Source organism: Bos mutus, chromosome 4 (assembly GCF_027580195.1).
Source record: "Bos mutus isolate GX-2022 chromosome 4, NWIPB_WYAK_1.1, whole genome shotgun sequence".
Lineage (NCBI taxonomy): Eukaryota > Metazoa > Chordata > Mammalia > Artiodactyla > Bovidae > Bos > Bos mutus.
The window spans coordinates 3803100-3817290 of record NC_091620.1 but is presented as its reverse complement, the minus strand read 5'-3'; the positions used below and the strand labels follow the sequence as shown (position 1 = coordinate 3817290).

The following is a 14191-nucleotide window of genomic DNA, read 5'->3' as shown; positions in this document are numbered from 1 at the left end:
CGTCATAATAACCAAATTTTAAAGTCATAATGCCGTGTGCCTATGACGACCGCCTGCCGCTTTGCATTATTTTGCGGTCATTTCTTAAAGCCACTGTGAAGAACCAAGAGTGCCATTGGAGCATTAGACAGAGCCAAGGACAGGATGGAGGAAGGTAGAGAAGAACCTTCACTGGCTTCCCTGGGGGCTCAGATGGTAAAGAATCCGCCTGCAATGCGGGGGACCCGGTTTGACCCCTGGGTCAGGAAGCTCCCCTGGAGGAGGGCATGGCAACCCACTCTAGTATTCTTGCCTGGAGAATCCTATACAGAGTAGCCTGGTGGGCTACAGTCCATGCAGTCCCAAAGAGTCAGATGTGCCTGAGTGATTAACACACAGAGAAAGGATTCATGAAGCTTCTTTCTCAGATTCTAATGAACATGTTGTAGATAAGTGGGATAAAATGCATCAGTCACAAAGCCCAAGATATAATGGAAAGTTTCCATTTATGATCATATTATACATATTCTCCAGTACATTGAAATTTTTCTATAGGAGTGGAACACGGGACTCAATTCTACCTGCAAAGCCCTCTGCTTTTTTTTTTTTTTTAATATATATTTTATGAAAGTTCTCAGAGCTGCCAGACATAGGCAAATAGATTGAATAAATCCTCCCACTTAGAAACGTATTAGAATTATCCTGGACTCTTATTAAATCATTTAATCCTTGAAATGGCTGGCTGGGAAAAAGGTTGTAAATATAAATGGCTTTTGTGCTCAGTGAGGTGGTTCTTTCCTCTCCATAGTCTGATTTTTCTTTCTCTGCACAGGTTTGGAGCAGATTCTTTGTTCTACATGAGCAGGTGAGTAATAGAAGCAGAAGGATCACCAATATCCCTAACGTTCACCCCTTAGAATTTTCTTACATGATACCTGAACTAGAAGAGACTCTGACATCAGGGAGAGCACTCTGGGGCTTCTTTTCCTCTGGTTTTCTGTTCAACTCATCCTATGGCCTTCTGTCCCTGACCACTAACACCCTAATCCTTGTCTTCGTCTTTCTAAGGAATAGTGTGTTTTAAGTGAGGGAAATGACTGGTTTACAACAGGAAGGAATTACTTTGAGCCCAAGTCAGGAAATCGAATGTGGTATTAGAACTGCTGTGTAGCTGGGTTTTAATATCTCAAAAAATTATCTTCTGAATTGGCTAGGATTTGAACGTTAATAAACAAAGAATGACACTTTTAATTCACAGCCCCTAAATTATATCAACCTCAGATATACAGATGATACCACACCCTAATGGCAGAAAATGAAGAGGAACTAAAGAGCTTCTTGATGCAAGTGAAAGAGGAGAGTGAAAAAGCTGGCTTGAAACTAAACATTCAAAACACTAAGCTCATGGCATCCAGTCCCATCGCTTCATAGCAAATAGAAGGGGAAAACGTGGAAGCTGTGACAGATTTTATTTTCTTGGGCTTCAAAATCATCGCGGATGGTGACTGTAGCTGTGAAATTCAAAGATGCTTGCTCCTTGGAAGGAAAGCTATGACTAACCTAGACAGTGTATTAAAAAGTGAAGACATTACTTTGCTGACAAAGGTCTGTATAGTCAAAGCTATGGTTTTTCCAGCAGTTACGTAGAGATGTGAGAATTGGACCATAAAGAAGGCTGAGCACCAAAGAATTGATGCTTTTGAATTATGCTGGAGAAGACTCTTGAGAGTCCCTTGGACTGCAAGGAGATCCAACCAGTCAATCTTAAAGGAAACCAACCTTGAATATTCATTGGAAGGACTGATCCTGAAGCTGAAACTCCAATACTTTGGCCACCTGATAAGAAGAGCTGACTCATTGGAAAAGACCCTGATGCTGGGAAAGATTGAAGGTGGGAGGAGAAGGGGACAGACAGAGGATAACATGGTTAGCTAGCATCACTAATTCAGTAGACATAAATTTGAGCAAACTCCAAGAGATAGTGAAGGACAGGGAAGCCTGGAGTTCTGCAATCCATGGGATTGGACACGACTTAGTGACTGAACAACAACAAAAATGTGTTACAAGCTTAAAGTTTAAGATTCTTGGTCTTGTTATTCTGTGATTGTTTTCTTTTTGTGAATAAATGTTCATAAGAATGGTTGTCTCATGTTGAAATGTCTGCCTTTATCGCAGTAAAATGATTTTTATTATCTTTGGACGATGTTCCTAAAATGCCTGAATTTATCTTGATAGACACTGAAGTATCTTCATTTTAGATTCATATAATTTCTTTTCCCCATGAACATCACTACACAATAGGCATGTACAGTGGGTACATTCTGAGTAAATTTCACTGTCTTTATTCATTTTCACCTGTGCTGTGCTAATAAGTCTCAAATTAAACAGCTCCATCAAGTCTCAGCAGCTGGCACTGTGCCCCGCTGCGGATCGCAGGCTGAGAAAGTACTATTTGGGGAAGCTTCATAATTATCCTAAGACGAAAATGTTGGCAGCCAGGAGATACATATTTTTCAAGATTTGAGAGAAAATTTAATGAAAGTGCCACATGCATATTACTTAGGATGATCGTTTGCAGTTAATATGAGGCTGTTTCCTCTCTGGACTTCAAAGTTTGGACTAATTAATTAGCCCTAATTCCCCTGTCTTCCTGATGGTCAAGCACTCAGACAGACCTCCGGAGACTGCAGAGTTGGCGCAGCCAAGTAGAGGAAGTGCCGGCTGGGGCTCCAGGGACCTGCGAGTTAGTTCACACCTGTTGGGTGTTGTCTTTGGGATGGAGTCTGTGAGCCTATGACCTTGGATGCCCCAGCCCACAGTCAGCAAGCCGAGGCCCGCGGGCTCAAGCTGGCCGGCCGCCCGCCTTCGAGGAAGGGGTGCCACTGAGCCAGCCCCGGCCATCGGCACATGTGTTCCTGTACAGCTGCCGTCTCGCTGCAGTGGTGGGGTTAAGGAGTCAGAACGGGTGTCCTGGACCACAATGCCCGCAGTGTCTTCTATCTCGCCCATCACAGGACAAGCTGGCTGGCCCCTGGCCTAACCTCTCTGGACCTTGTCTCCCCATCTGTAAAGACAAGCGCGGGCGTCAGGGACAGTGGAGCAACTTCCAGTCGAAGAAGGAACTTTCAATTTTGCACAGCTCGGACTGTGTTTGGTGGTGCCTTAAAACGAAGGTGGAAAACCCCTAGCGGTGATGTTAGCTCATTTGAAACGCACCCATCTACTCCCTCAGTATCTATCCATCATCCACTTGGCATTGGGCACCATCCTGAGAGGCTGGGGACATACTTGTTCAGAGCAGTAAGACCGTTAGCAGTGGCAGGATTATGTGGGAGTTGGGTGGGGGTACTGTGTGAGGTGGGCAAGTATTTTAAAATCAAGTCTTTTGGAATTTTAAATAGAAGCACTGGGAGGAAGGCAAGAGCCCACATTTTAGGTCCCCTGACTTGAAAACAGATGCGTTGGGCAGCCATGCCATGGAGCGGAGATAAACTCTCTCACAACTTGGTTGGCTTTAGTCAGCCTTGATCCGTCCAGAGAACCCCCAGTTTATGACTTCTTTACCATTGGGAACAGAAGGGACCAAAGCAGTTCTGTCTCAAGGCATCAGAGATGTTTCACGAAAGGGGACGTTTGTGCACGGACACAGCAGAGGTGTGGTCGGCTCAGCTGTGCATGTGTACAGCAGTTTCAGGTCGGGGGGGTGCGGGGTCTGCATGAGGCCAGGGGGTGGGGGTGTGTGGTGGGTGTGTTTGAGGGGGTTTGAGCAGCCGGTTGGTGGGAAGAGGCATGTATGCAGCGAGGTGGAGGAGGCAGGCTGGGGTGCTGGGTTCTGGAGTGTGTAGTGGGTGTTTGGGGGAGGTCACAGGAGGTCATGGGGGCACAGCCGGCAGGCTGGTGGGACTGAACCTCCTCCGTCAGCTGTGGAGCTGCTGGAGAGCTGGGCAAGGGCAGGAAGCGCTGTCTGGCTGGTGCTGTTCTGAATGCTGCCCTGCCCCACACTGAACACGAGCAGGTATTTTCCAAACGGGAACAAACGAGAGACCGCGTTCTGTGCCTCCATTTCAGCCTCTACATTTGGGGACGAGGATCTGTAGTAGATCCCACGCTGTGAACCACATGGGTGGTATTGTGTCTTCCTGCATGGTTTCTCCCTGATGGCCTTCAGCCTACTTCTTTGTAGTGGCTCCTCTGCGATGTCCCCTGCTCCGGGGTCTGGCCTGGTCCTGCTGCCCCATGTTCCCTCCAGGCCCAGGCCTCTGCGCAGGCTGCTTCTCCAAGTGGCCATTGGTCCCCTCCTTCCGTCATCCTTCAGAGCCCTCTCAAAAGTCACCTCCTCCAAGAAGCCCTCCGTGTTCATCCCAGTCCCCATGGTAGCTCCCTGCTTTGAACTCTGTCACCTTTTACTACTCATGTTGGCATGGAACACGTTGCTTCTAGGCCGGAGCTCGGGCCTCCCATGGGTGCTAAGGCCCCGGTGCTTGCTCAGCTGAGGTGAACTTCCTACAATCAGACTGCTTCACTTTCCTACTATGTTAGGTCTGGGTTCAAAACTGTGCCCCCACCCAAGCCTTCTCGTGGGATTCTCAGTGGAGCTGGGGAACCGTGGTGTTGAGGACCAGTGGGGGGATGTGGTGTGGTGCAGAGCCCGTGTGCCCAGCGGCTCAGACCCGCGCCGGGAGGTGCTTCTTGGTGGGAAAAAGAACAACTCGGACGTATCGTGGATACAGCCTCATTTTCTCTAAAAAGCAGTTATTTCATCTTTTTTGGGGTATTGCTACATTAAAACATCAGTTCAGTTCAGTTCAGTCACTCAGTCATGTCTGACTCTTTGCGACCCCATGAATCGAAGCACGCCAGGCCTCCTTGTCCATCACCAGCTCCCAGAGTTCACCCAGACTCACGTCCATTGAGTCAGTGATGCCATCCAGCCATCTCATCCTCTGGCATCCCCTTCTCCTCCTGCCCCCAATCCCTCCCAGCATCAGAGTCTTTTCCACTGAATCAACTCTTCGCATGAGGAGGCCAAAGTACTGGAGTTTCAGCTTTGGCATCATTCCTTCCAAAGAAATCCCAGGGCTGACCTCCTTCAGAATGGACTGGTTGGATCTCCTTGCAGTCCAAGGGACTCTCAAGAGTCTTCTCCAACACCACAGTTCAAAAGCATCAATTCTTTGGCACTCAGCCTTCTTCACAGTCCAACTCTCACATCCATATATGACCACTGGAAAAACCATAGCCTTGACTAGATGGACCTTTGTTGGCAAAGTAATGTCTCTGCTTTTAGTTATCCACAAATTGTTTATATTTCTACATCTATAAACATGAAAGAATGAGGCCTATTTGATTTCCATAAGTCATGCAGTTATAAGGCTTAAGATTTTACTGTGACCTACCAAAATGTTTTCCTTTCAGCCCACTGACAAGTCTGAGGAAAAACGATCTTTTAATATGCTGTTCGGAGAAGGCAATGGCACCCCACTCCGGTACTCTTGCCTGGCAAATCCCATGGACGGAGGAGCCTGGTAGGCTGCAGTCCATGGGGTCGCTAAGAGTCGGACACGACTGAGGGACTTCACTTTCACTTTTCACTTTCATGCATTGGAGAAGGAAATGGCAACCCACTCCAGTGTTCTTGCCTGGAGAATCCCCGAGACGGGGGAGCCTGGTGGGCTGCCGTCTATGGGGTCGCAGAGTCGGACACGACTGAAGTGACTTAGCAGTAGCAGCAGCAATATGCCGTTAGACCGGGTGGTAACTTCAGAGACTCTCCTTTTCATTAGCGTTACTTAGCAGTATTCGGTGATTCATGGCTGTCTTATGTCTATAACTAAAATCACGTGGTTGGGCTATTTCTCATAACATCCTATGTTCTAGGATATTTTGGCCTTACATAAAGGATGTATCTGTTGAGTTTTAATTTGGCAGAAATTATTGAATCCCAGCTCATGTTTTCACCTGTACTGTGTTTCAGAACAAGTGGGAAGTATCTGGGAAGTTTGCAAGTATCTGGTATCTCGCCTAAAATTCCCTCCAATCTGGCCTGTCCTGCCACTGATCGTAGAGCAATAAGTGTAGAACTCGGCAGTATTCCCTCTTGCCACAGCTTTCCAATTATTGAAAATGAAGTAACTCCCTATAGAGGAGAAATCATTAAATATATAGTAAATAATGAGGTTAATTAATTTAACCCCTTCTAATTAGGAAACTAATTAAATCAGAAAATTAAAACTGACACAAGACATTAAAAGAGGGAAATTCTGAACTTAGAGCTAACAATCATCTCTTCATCTTCAATCAATTCCAAGAGAGGACTGAATACGTATTAGCTGCAAAAATATAAATCAGTAGACTATTTTCAACTTCTATCAAGGTATACCTTACACACCGCTAATACTTTGTTTTTTTTTTCTACTTCTATTATATTGAAATTAAATCGTTTGTTTTTTTAAAAGAATGAATGCGAGTAAATATAATATAAAAAGGTGAATTTAGCCCAAAATCTGCTAGCGATTCTCATCATCATCGAGTCACTTAAACTCTCTGAGCCTGTTTCCTCATCCTCAGGATATTCTATTAAAAGGTGAGGCTGACTCACAACATTTTGCAGACGGAAGCACATCTGAGATGGAAGTATATCTAAACAGGAGGACTGGGTCAGAAGCTCGAGTCGGAGAAGACTGTCAGATCCTTGTCAGTGTTTTATGATACGGAACCAGGTCCTAGTCTAGGATTTACTGGTGAACAGTCTGAGATGAGACTAAGGATACATTTTCAAAGAAGCCTAACTCTGTCCATGACGGGAAACCATCACGCCCATCAGCGTTACCTCTGGGAATAGCTTCCAACGGCCAGGAAAAGCCTCAGAGCAACCGCAGAACTAGACCAAGGTCGTGGTGCTCAGCGCCACTGGCCGCGGTGTCTCTACGGTGAAGAGCGTCTGAGCAGGCCCTGCTGGACGCCTGTGGACCCTCCGTCCTTTTTACATTGTCTCAGTCTCAATGCAGTTGACAAGCACATGGAGCACTGTGGCCCAGGGCCTTTCTGGGGTCCCCTCTGGGCCTGGTGGCGGGGGTGAGTCCATGTGGATGCCCCAAGGCCGTAACGAGCGTGTTCTAACTCCTGGCCATGTCAGTGCTACCGGGTGCTTCCCATCAGATGGCCGCTACAATTCATAACGACCTTCATACACTTGGCATTTATTCTGTATTATTTCCTATTTACCCCTTATATCAAATAACCAATTACTATCTAAAACGGCCAACGTTTCTGTTACCCGCTCCATCTGAGAAGTTTGTCCCATCGATCCTGGCACACGAGGAGTGCTTCTCTAAAGCTCTGCTGCATTTATTAATTCCACCACTGTCAGGCTTGTGTACCCAAATGTTTGTTAGCTTTTCGAGGGCAGGCATAACATTTATCTGGAAGAAAAGACTTCTCAATGTTCCATCAGGTCTCCATGTCTGTTATGTAATTCAGATCATGGCTGAAGCAGCCTACTCACATTAGCATCACCTGAGAACGCGGATTTATAAAGGGATGGCTGCAAAGGTGGAGGCAGACGTGTGGGTGGCGGGGGAACCAAGGGTCAAAGGAATGAGGAAGGAAAGGAGAGCGGGGCCTCAGAGGAGGCAGCTGCATAGGTCATGTGACCTTGCCAGCAGCAGCCTGCCCAGAGGTCCAAGAAACACACACAGCAGTCTCCCTCTCTCCTGCCCTCTCTGCTGTGCCGGCTCCTCATTCAGCAGATTCAACTGGGAGCCTGTACTGTCACCCAGCGAGGTCGGCATCCTGGGTAGGGAACAAGGCCACGGACGGGGTGCAGACCTGCGGGAGGAGGGGCGCTGGAGGCTGCTACAGGCCTCTGACCAACGCCTGAGGCTAAGAGGACACCCACCCTTTCCCCGCAGCGCCGCCGACCCCCCAACTCAGCATGTGTCTACCAAGTGGCTAGGTGCAAGCATGGCTTTTTAAAATTATCTTTAATAAACTTTTTAAATGTTTTATTGTATTCTATTAGTATGATCTTAGTTTGTTAGAACTGTTTAGAAACTAAAGATTGCAGAAATTGGCAGAGTGCCGTCAATCCCATCTCCTTTTCCTGGATACCAGGAAGACCCCATTTCCCAGCCTCCCCTGCCGGGTAGGCTGGGGTTACAAGACCTGGTTCTGGCCAGTGGAAGTGTGTGGACTGGGCGGTAGGCGGCTCTCCGCAGGCCTGGCGGCCAGGGAGCCTCCCGAGCAATGTTCTGCTTGCTTCCTCCCCTCTGGAGAGCAGGCAGGAAGTGGCTCCCAAACAGCAGCCTCGAGGAACGCCAACTGAGCAAGCCCCCAAGCCGTCAGAAGCATTCCGAGTCCTGATCGGGTGGAGGCTGCACGTGCTGCCTGTCCTCTGGCCACGCCCCGACAGCGGTACCCTGGGCCCTGTGCACAGGGCGGTCGTTGTGTGGGCTGCCCTGGGCGTCCAGGCTTCTGTCCCTGGAGGCCAGCTATTCCCCTCCCCTCCAGTCAAGATGCCTCCGGGGGCACCACCGCCAGAGCCAAAATCAATGACGGAGTCCTGGTGATGAACACTCACTCTGTGCTCTGCACGCGGGCCTCGAGCTGGGAGCTGGGTGGCGTTAGTCCCTGACCTCGGAGCACGGAAGGAAGAGTGTAGGACCCTGCGCATGGGCTAACTGTGCAATGAGTTTACAGCCCTGAAACCGTCAAACTGGAAACAAAGGCATTCACAGAGTTGGTTATGTAAGTTATCAGATCAGATCAGATCAGTCGCTCAGTTGTGTCTGACTCTTTGCAACCCCATGAATCGCAGCACACCAGGCCTCCCTGTCCATCACCAGCTCCCAGGAGTTCACCCAGACTCACATCCATCGAGTCAGTGATGCCATCCAGCCATCTCATCCTCTGGCATCCCCTTCTCCTCCTGCCCCCAATCCCTCCCAGCATCAGAGTCTTTTCCAATGAGTCAACTCTTTGCATGAGGTGGCCAAAGTACTGGAGTTTCAGCTTTGGCATCATTCCTTCCAAAGAAATCCCAGGGCTGATCTCCTTCCGAATGGACTGGTTGGATCTCCTTGCAGTCCAAGGGACTCTCAAGAATCTTCTCCAACACCACAGTTCAAAAGCATCAATTCTTTGGCACTCAGCCTTCTTCATAGTCCAACTCTCACATGCATACATGACCACAGGAAAAACCATAGCCTTGACTAGACGAACCTTGGTTGGCAAAGTAATGTCTCTGCTTTTGAAAATGCTATCTAGGTTGGTCATAACTTTCCTTCCAAGGAGCAAGCGTCTTCTAATTTCATGGCTGCAGTCACCATCTGCAGTGATTTTGGAGCCCAGAAAAATAAAGTCTGACACTGTTTCCACTGTTTCCCCATCTATTTCCCATGAAGTGATGGGACCAGATGCCATGATCTTAGTTTTCTGAATGTTGAGCTTTAAGCCAACTTTTTCACTCTCCACTTTCACTTTCATCAAGAGGCTTTTGAGTTCCTCTTCACTTTCTGCCATAAGGGTGGTGTCATCTGCATATCTGAGGTTATTGATATTTCTCCCGGCAATCTTGATTCCAGCTTGTGTTTCTTCCAGTCCAGCGTTTCTCATGATGTACTCTGCATATAAGTTTATTTAACAGGGTGACAATATACAGCCTTCACGTACTCCTTTTCCTATTTGGTATGTAAGTTAAGGTACATTTAAAAATGGAGCATTATGTATCCATTAAACGATGCAGATCTTTTATCTACTGACCTGGAAGGACCTTCTTGTTTCTGTTGTTTTTAGGCCAGCACCGTAATTTTTTTTCAGGGAAAAATGTATTTGTGTGAGACAGTGTCTGGAAGGATTTCAGTAACACTGCTTCCAGGATAGGATTTGAGATAATTTACTTTTTTCCCTGACTCATGTTCCCTAGTTTTTCTACACTGAACACATGACTTTTGGTGGCAGCTGTGCCTGTGGGTCGGCTGACTGACCGCTCCCATAAAGAAACACGTGTTTTTTGGCTCCCAGGTTCTCCTGTGAGAAAATGCTGGCTTGCTGATGCCTCTAACTTAAGTACTCCCTTTCATGAAAAGGTCAAATGTTGTAGTCTATAAACCCCAACTAGAGGTTTACTAAAAGAAAAGTTAACAGTACCTAAGTTTAAGGGGTTTGTGACTAGCTGAACTGAACATGACACCAGGACTGAGACTGTTGCATAGAATAGAAAGATATGCATTAAAAAAATTTGTAAATACTTAAATAACGGCCTTAAGTTCCTGCCAGTAAGTACAATTTGAGTTAAATATTCTCTACTTTCCATTTCCTAATTTCACACTTTTTTCTGCTAGCTTCAAGATACCCAATTTTGCAAAATAAAACATGAGAAATGTGTATTACCCTATTTATCAAATTAGTATTAAACAGGCTGTTTGTTCTCTGAAGGTTGATTACCAACAAAATGATCATGCTTTTAACTTAGTTGGGAGAAGCTGTAAATATATTAATGCTCAATGTCACATTTGGGGTCATACATGTACCGAAGTTAAAGAAGTACAAAGCTTTTGTTAAATGAACTTATACTTCCTCAGAACATGCCTTATCCAGGTGAAGTCAGAATTCATCTAAATAAGTTTCTTTTATAACTGGCAAAGCAGCAGTGCGCTACATACACCCTACTGCATGTTTTCTCTGTGCGCCACTGACCGGGACCCTCTTGATGTCGGTGAGATAAGGCCCAACGTGTACAACACTTACTTTGCACAGTTTAATGTTTAACAATCTCTTGACAGGTTGAGGATTTTAAATAACAGATTTCTTAGTTCCATAATTTGCCTTCTTGACTATCAGAAATCACAGTAGGGTAAAGTTGCCCTGCTGAATGTTACAAGTTCTTTTTTTAACTTACAAAATAAAATACCTGGTTGAGATATGCTTTAAGTCTTTTATTATAAAAATACATGCTTAGTTCCTGTTTAATGAAGGAAGAAAAAAGCTCGTAAGTTCTCTCACACAGGTCAATAAAAGGGGATGCCAATTTTGATTTGATATTTAGAACTAATTTATCCCTCCTACATTTTCTTAACAAAGAAGGTAAAATGTTACAATGCTGCTGCTAAGTCACTTCAGTCCTGTCGGACTCTGTGCCACCCCATAGATGGCAGCCCACCAGGCTTCCCCGTCCCTGGGATTCTCCAGGCAAGAACACTGGAGAGGATTGCCATTTCCTTCTCCAATGCATGAAAGTGAAAAGTGAAAGTGAAGTTGCTCAGTCGTGTCCGACCCTTCTCGACCCCATGGACGGCAGCCTACCAGGCTCCTCTGTCCATGGGATTTTCCAGGCAAAAGTACTGGAGTGGGTTGCCATTGCCTTCTCCGAAATGTTACAATGGCCAATATCAAACTTATGCTTGGGTAGTCAAAAGGAGAACAGTATATTCTTACTCATTCAGGCAAGTACCCAATGTTTTTATTATTTGTAAAAACAAAAAAGTTAGCATCAGAACAGCGTTGTTTCAGACTATTCAGTAGACAAATGAAAAAAGAGAAAACATCAAAATGATAAAACATAAGGATATTTAAAAGGCTTGGGCTTCCCAGGGGGCACAGCGGTGAAGAATCCGCCTGCCAATGCAGGAGACGCAGATTCCATCCCTGTGTCGGGAAGATCCTCTGGAGGAGGCAATGGCAACCCACTCCAGTATTCTTGTCTGGAGAATTCCATGGACAGGAGAGCCTGGCGGGCTACAGTCCATGGGGTGGCAAAGAGTCGGACATGACTGAGCCACTAATACACAATGTGCTTACTTTCTGCCCATACAAAAACCACTTATTACACACATAACGAGTGCACAGACAATCAAAGGCGTGTCTGCTGATTAAACAGAGCCAGTGTCCTGGGTACTGCGTCCTGGTCAATGAACTAACCACAACTCACTTTCAGAACTTGTGTATGATCGCAGACTAAAAAGTGATAGCCTCAGAAATGAGGCTGCCACAGTCATTCTGAAAAGTTTTTTTTTTCCCCCGACCAATTCCATTAACATTTACTTCACGATAGAGAACGAGATGGCTGGAAGGCATCACCCACTCGATGGATATGAGTTTGAGTAAACTTGGGGAGTTGGTGATGGACAGGGAGGCCTGGCGTGCTGCGGTCCATGGGGTCGCAGAGTCGGACACGACTGAGCGACTGAACCGAACGGCTTTCCGCTTAGCAGGGAGCAGCAGCGGGCCTCCCTCACGTGCCTTTCCACCCCCAGGCCCCGGCCGCGGCGTAAGCCCCGGGGGACGCGGGGGTCCCGCCGGCCACCCCACTCCGCTCCCACCCTGCGCAGGTACGCCGAGCGCGGCTCTCAGGGCGCCGCCCGATTACGTCACAGCGCGGGCGCGCGTCGCGCCAGGTGTCGTCAGCGGCGCCCGGAGTGAGGAGAGCGGGGCTGGTTCCGACCTCACAGGGTCCCCGGGCAGGAGCCGGCTCGGGCGATGGGGAGAAGCCCAGTGCCCGCCCGCGGAACCGGCGCGCCTCCAGCAGCCCGCGGCGCTCGGTCTCCGCCCTCCAGCCCGGGCCTCCTCCTCCCCCACCTCCACTCCGCTCCAGACCGTCACCTCAAGTCCCCGCTGAGCGGCTGCCGGCCGCGCTCGCCCGGGCCCCGCCCCCGGCGCGCGCATGCGCAGCGCGTGCGGCCGCGCGGGCCGACGGGAGGGCCCGCCGCGCTGCCGTCCTCCCCAGGGCCGGCCCACTGCAGCCCGCCGGGGGGGGCGCGTCTCCCTGCGACCTCCGAGCTCCCCCAGGGGCGGCGGCCGCCCCGCATCCTACGCTCCGCGGCTGGCGTCCCGCTGCGCTGAGCAACCCCCGATCCCGGGGCCGCGGCGGAGGGCTCCGGGCGGCGCCGGCCGAGCGGCCCCCGGCCCTCGGCTCCCCCTCGACGGCCGGCGGGATGGTGCGGCCCACGGGACGCGCGCGGCTCCCGCGCTCCAGCGGCGCCGAGGGCGGGGGCGCCGAGGGTCCGACTTGTAGTGCGGGAGCCGGAGCCGTGCGCCGGCCGCGCCGTTGGGGAGCGGGCCCCGCGGGGCCGGGCGGGAGCCGCCTCTGCGGAGCCTCGGGGCCGCCGCGACCATGTCGGGCCAGGTGCCCCGCGTTCCCGAGGAGATGTTCAAGGAGGTCAAGTACTACGCGGTGGGCGACCTCGACCCGCAGGTACCCCGCCTCCACCCCGCCGCCTCCCCTCGCCCCCCCCGCGCGCGTCCGGGTCCCGGGGAGCCCGCGAGTCCGGCTGTGCGGAGAGCAAGGCTGGAGGGGACGGAGCGGGCACCGGGGTCTGCAGCCCCCGCGGGAGGGCACCCGGGGCTGGGGGGGACCCCAGGAGGGGACGTGGGGCGCGTCTGCGGGGTCCCGCGGCGGGCGCTGGGTGGGGGGCGCGTGCCCAGACTTGGAGGAAAGTGGGCACGTGGAGGGGGTCTTCGCGGAGAGGCCAGCGCCGGGTATCCCCGTTCCTTCTCCGTGGGGCGACCCGCCTGCCTGCGGTCGCGCGGCGCCTCGCCGGCTTGCCCCCACCCCACCCCCTCTCTCCGCTCCTTCGTGGGCGGAGTCCGGACTGGGACACCCTCCCGCGGCAGCCCGGGCTGACGGGTGGGTCCGGGGTGGGACCTTCGACAGGGTGAAGCCAGTAGGGGCGCGGGTCCCGGGGTGCTGAGAGGACAGGTAGCCGCCCCCGGGTGGCAGCACCCCCCCCGCCCCCCAGCTCGCAGGTCTGCAGCCCGGTCCTCTCTTGTCCTCTCCTGAAGTATTGCATCTGTTTGAATGTCAGAATTTTATGCTTCCACTGCAGGAATGAACTGTAGTTGGGTCTCTAGGTGTTCTCTTCCCTAAAGTTGTGTCTGTGCAGTTACATCGCCTGGGTGTCGCCTTGGCTGAGTGCTGAGCGTGGAGAACTGAGGCCTGGGCCTCCCGAATAGAGACGGGGACTTAATAGATAAATAGATAAACTGGAGGCAGAAGATCTGCGGCAGGCTGATGGGTCTTGGCCTTCTTAGAGGCTTGTGAGTTGGTGTCCTAGTAACTAAATGCTCGGCAGCCCCCAAGGTGGATCCTTTCTCTCTAACTCTGAAGTAGAGGCTTTGACTTGGATAAACAGGTGGTGAACTCAGAGAGGTGAAAGTAAGTGCCCGTAGCAGGGTGGAGGCTTCTCCCTTCCAGCCTGGGTGCTCTTTCCTCACTGCC

At 50.2% G+C, this 14191-nt stretch overlaps 1 protein-coding gene across 1 annotated transcript in view; it reads left to right on the top strand.

The window, feature by feature from the left end:
- Positions 1–12828: 12828 nt before the first annotated feature.
- PAXIP1 (PAX interacting protein 1) overlaps positions 12829–14191 on the top strand; it is a 40893-nt gene continuing 39530 nt past the window's right edge. The window contains exon 1 of the mRNA XM_070368982.1: positions 12829–13168. Coding sequence (XP_070225083.1) covers positions 13088–13168 — 81 coding nt within the window. The 5' untranslated portion in view covers positions 12829–13087. The remainder of the gene's footprint in view (positions 13169–14191) is intronic.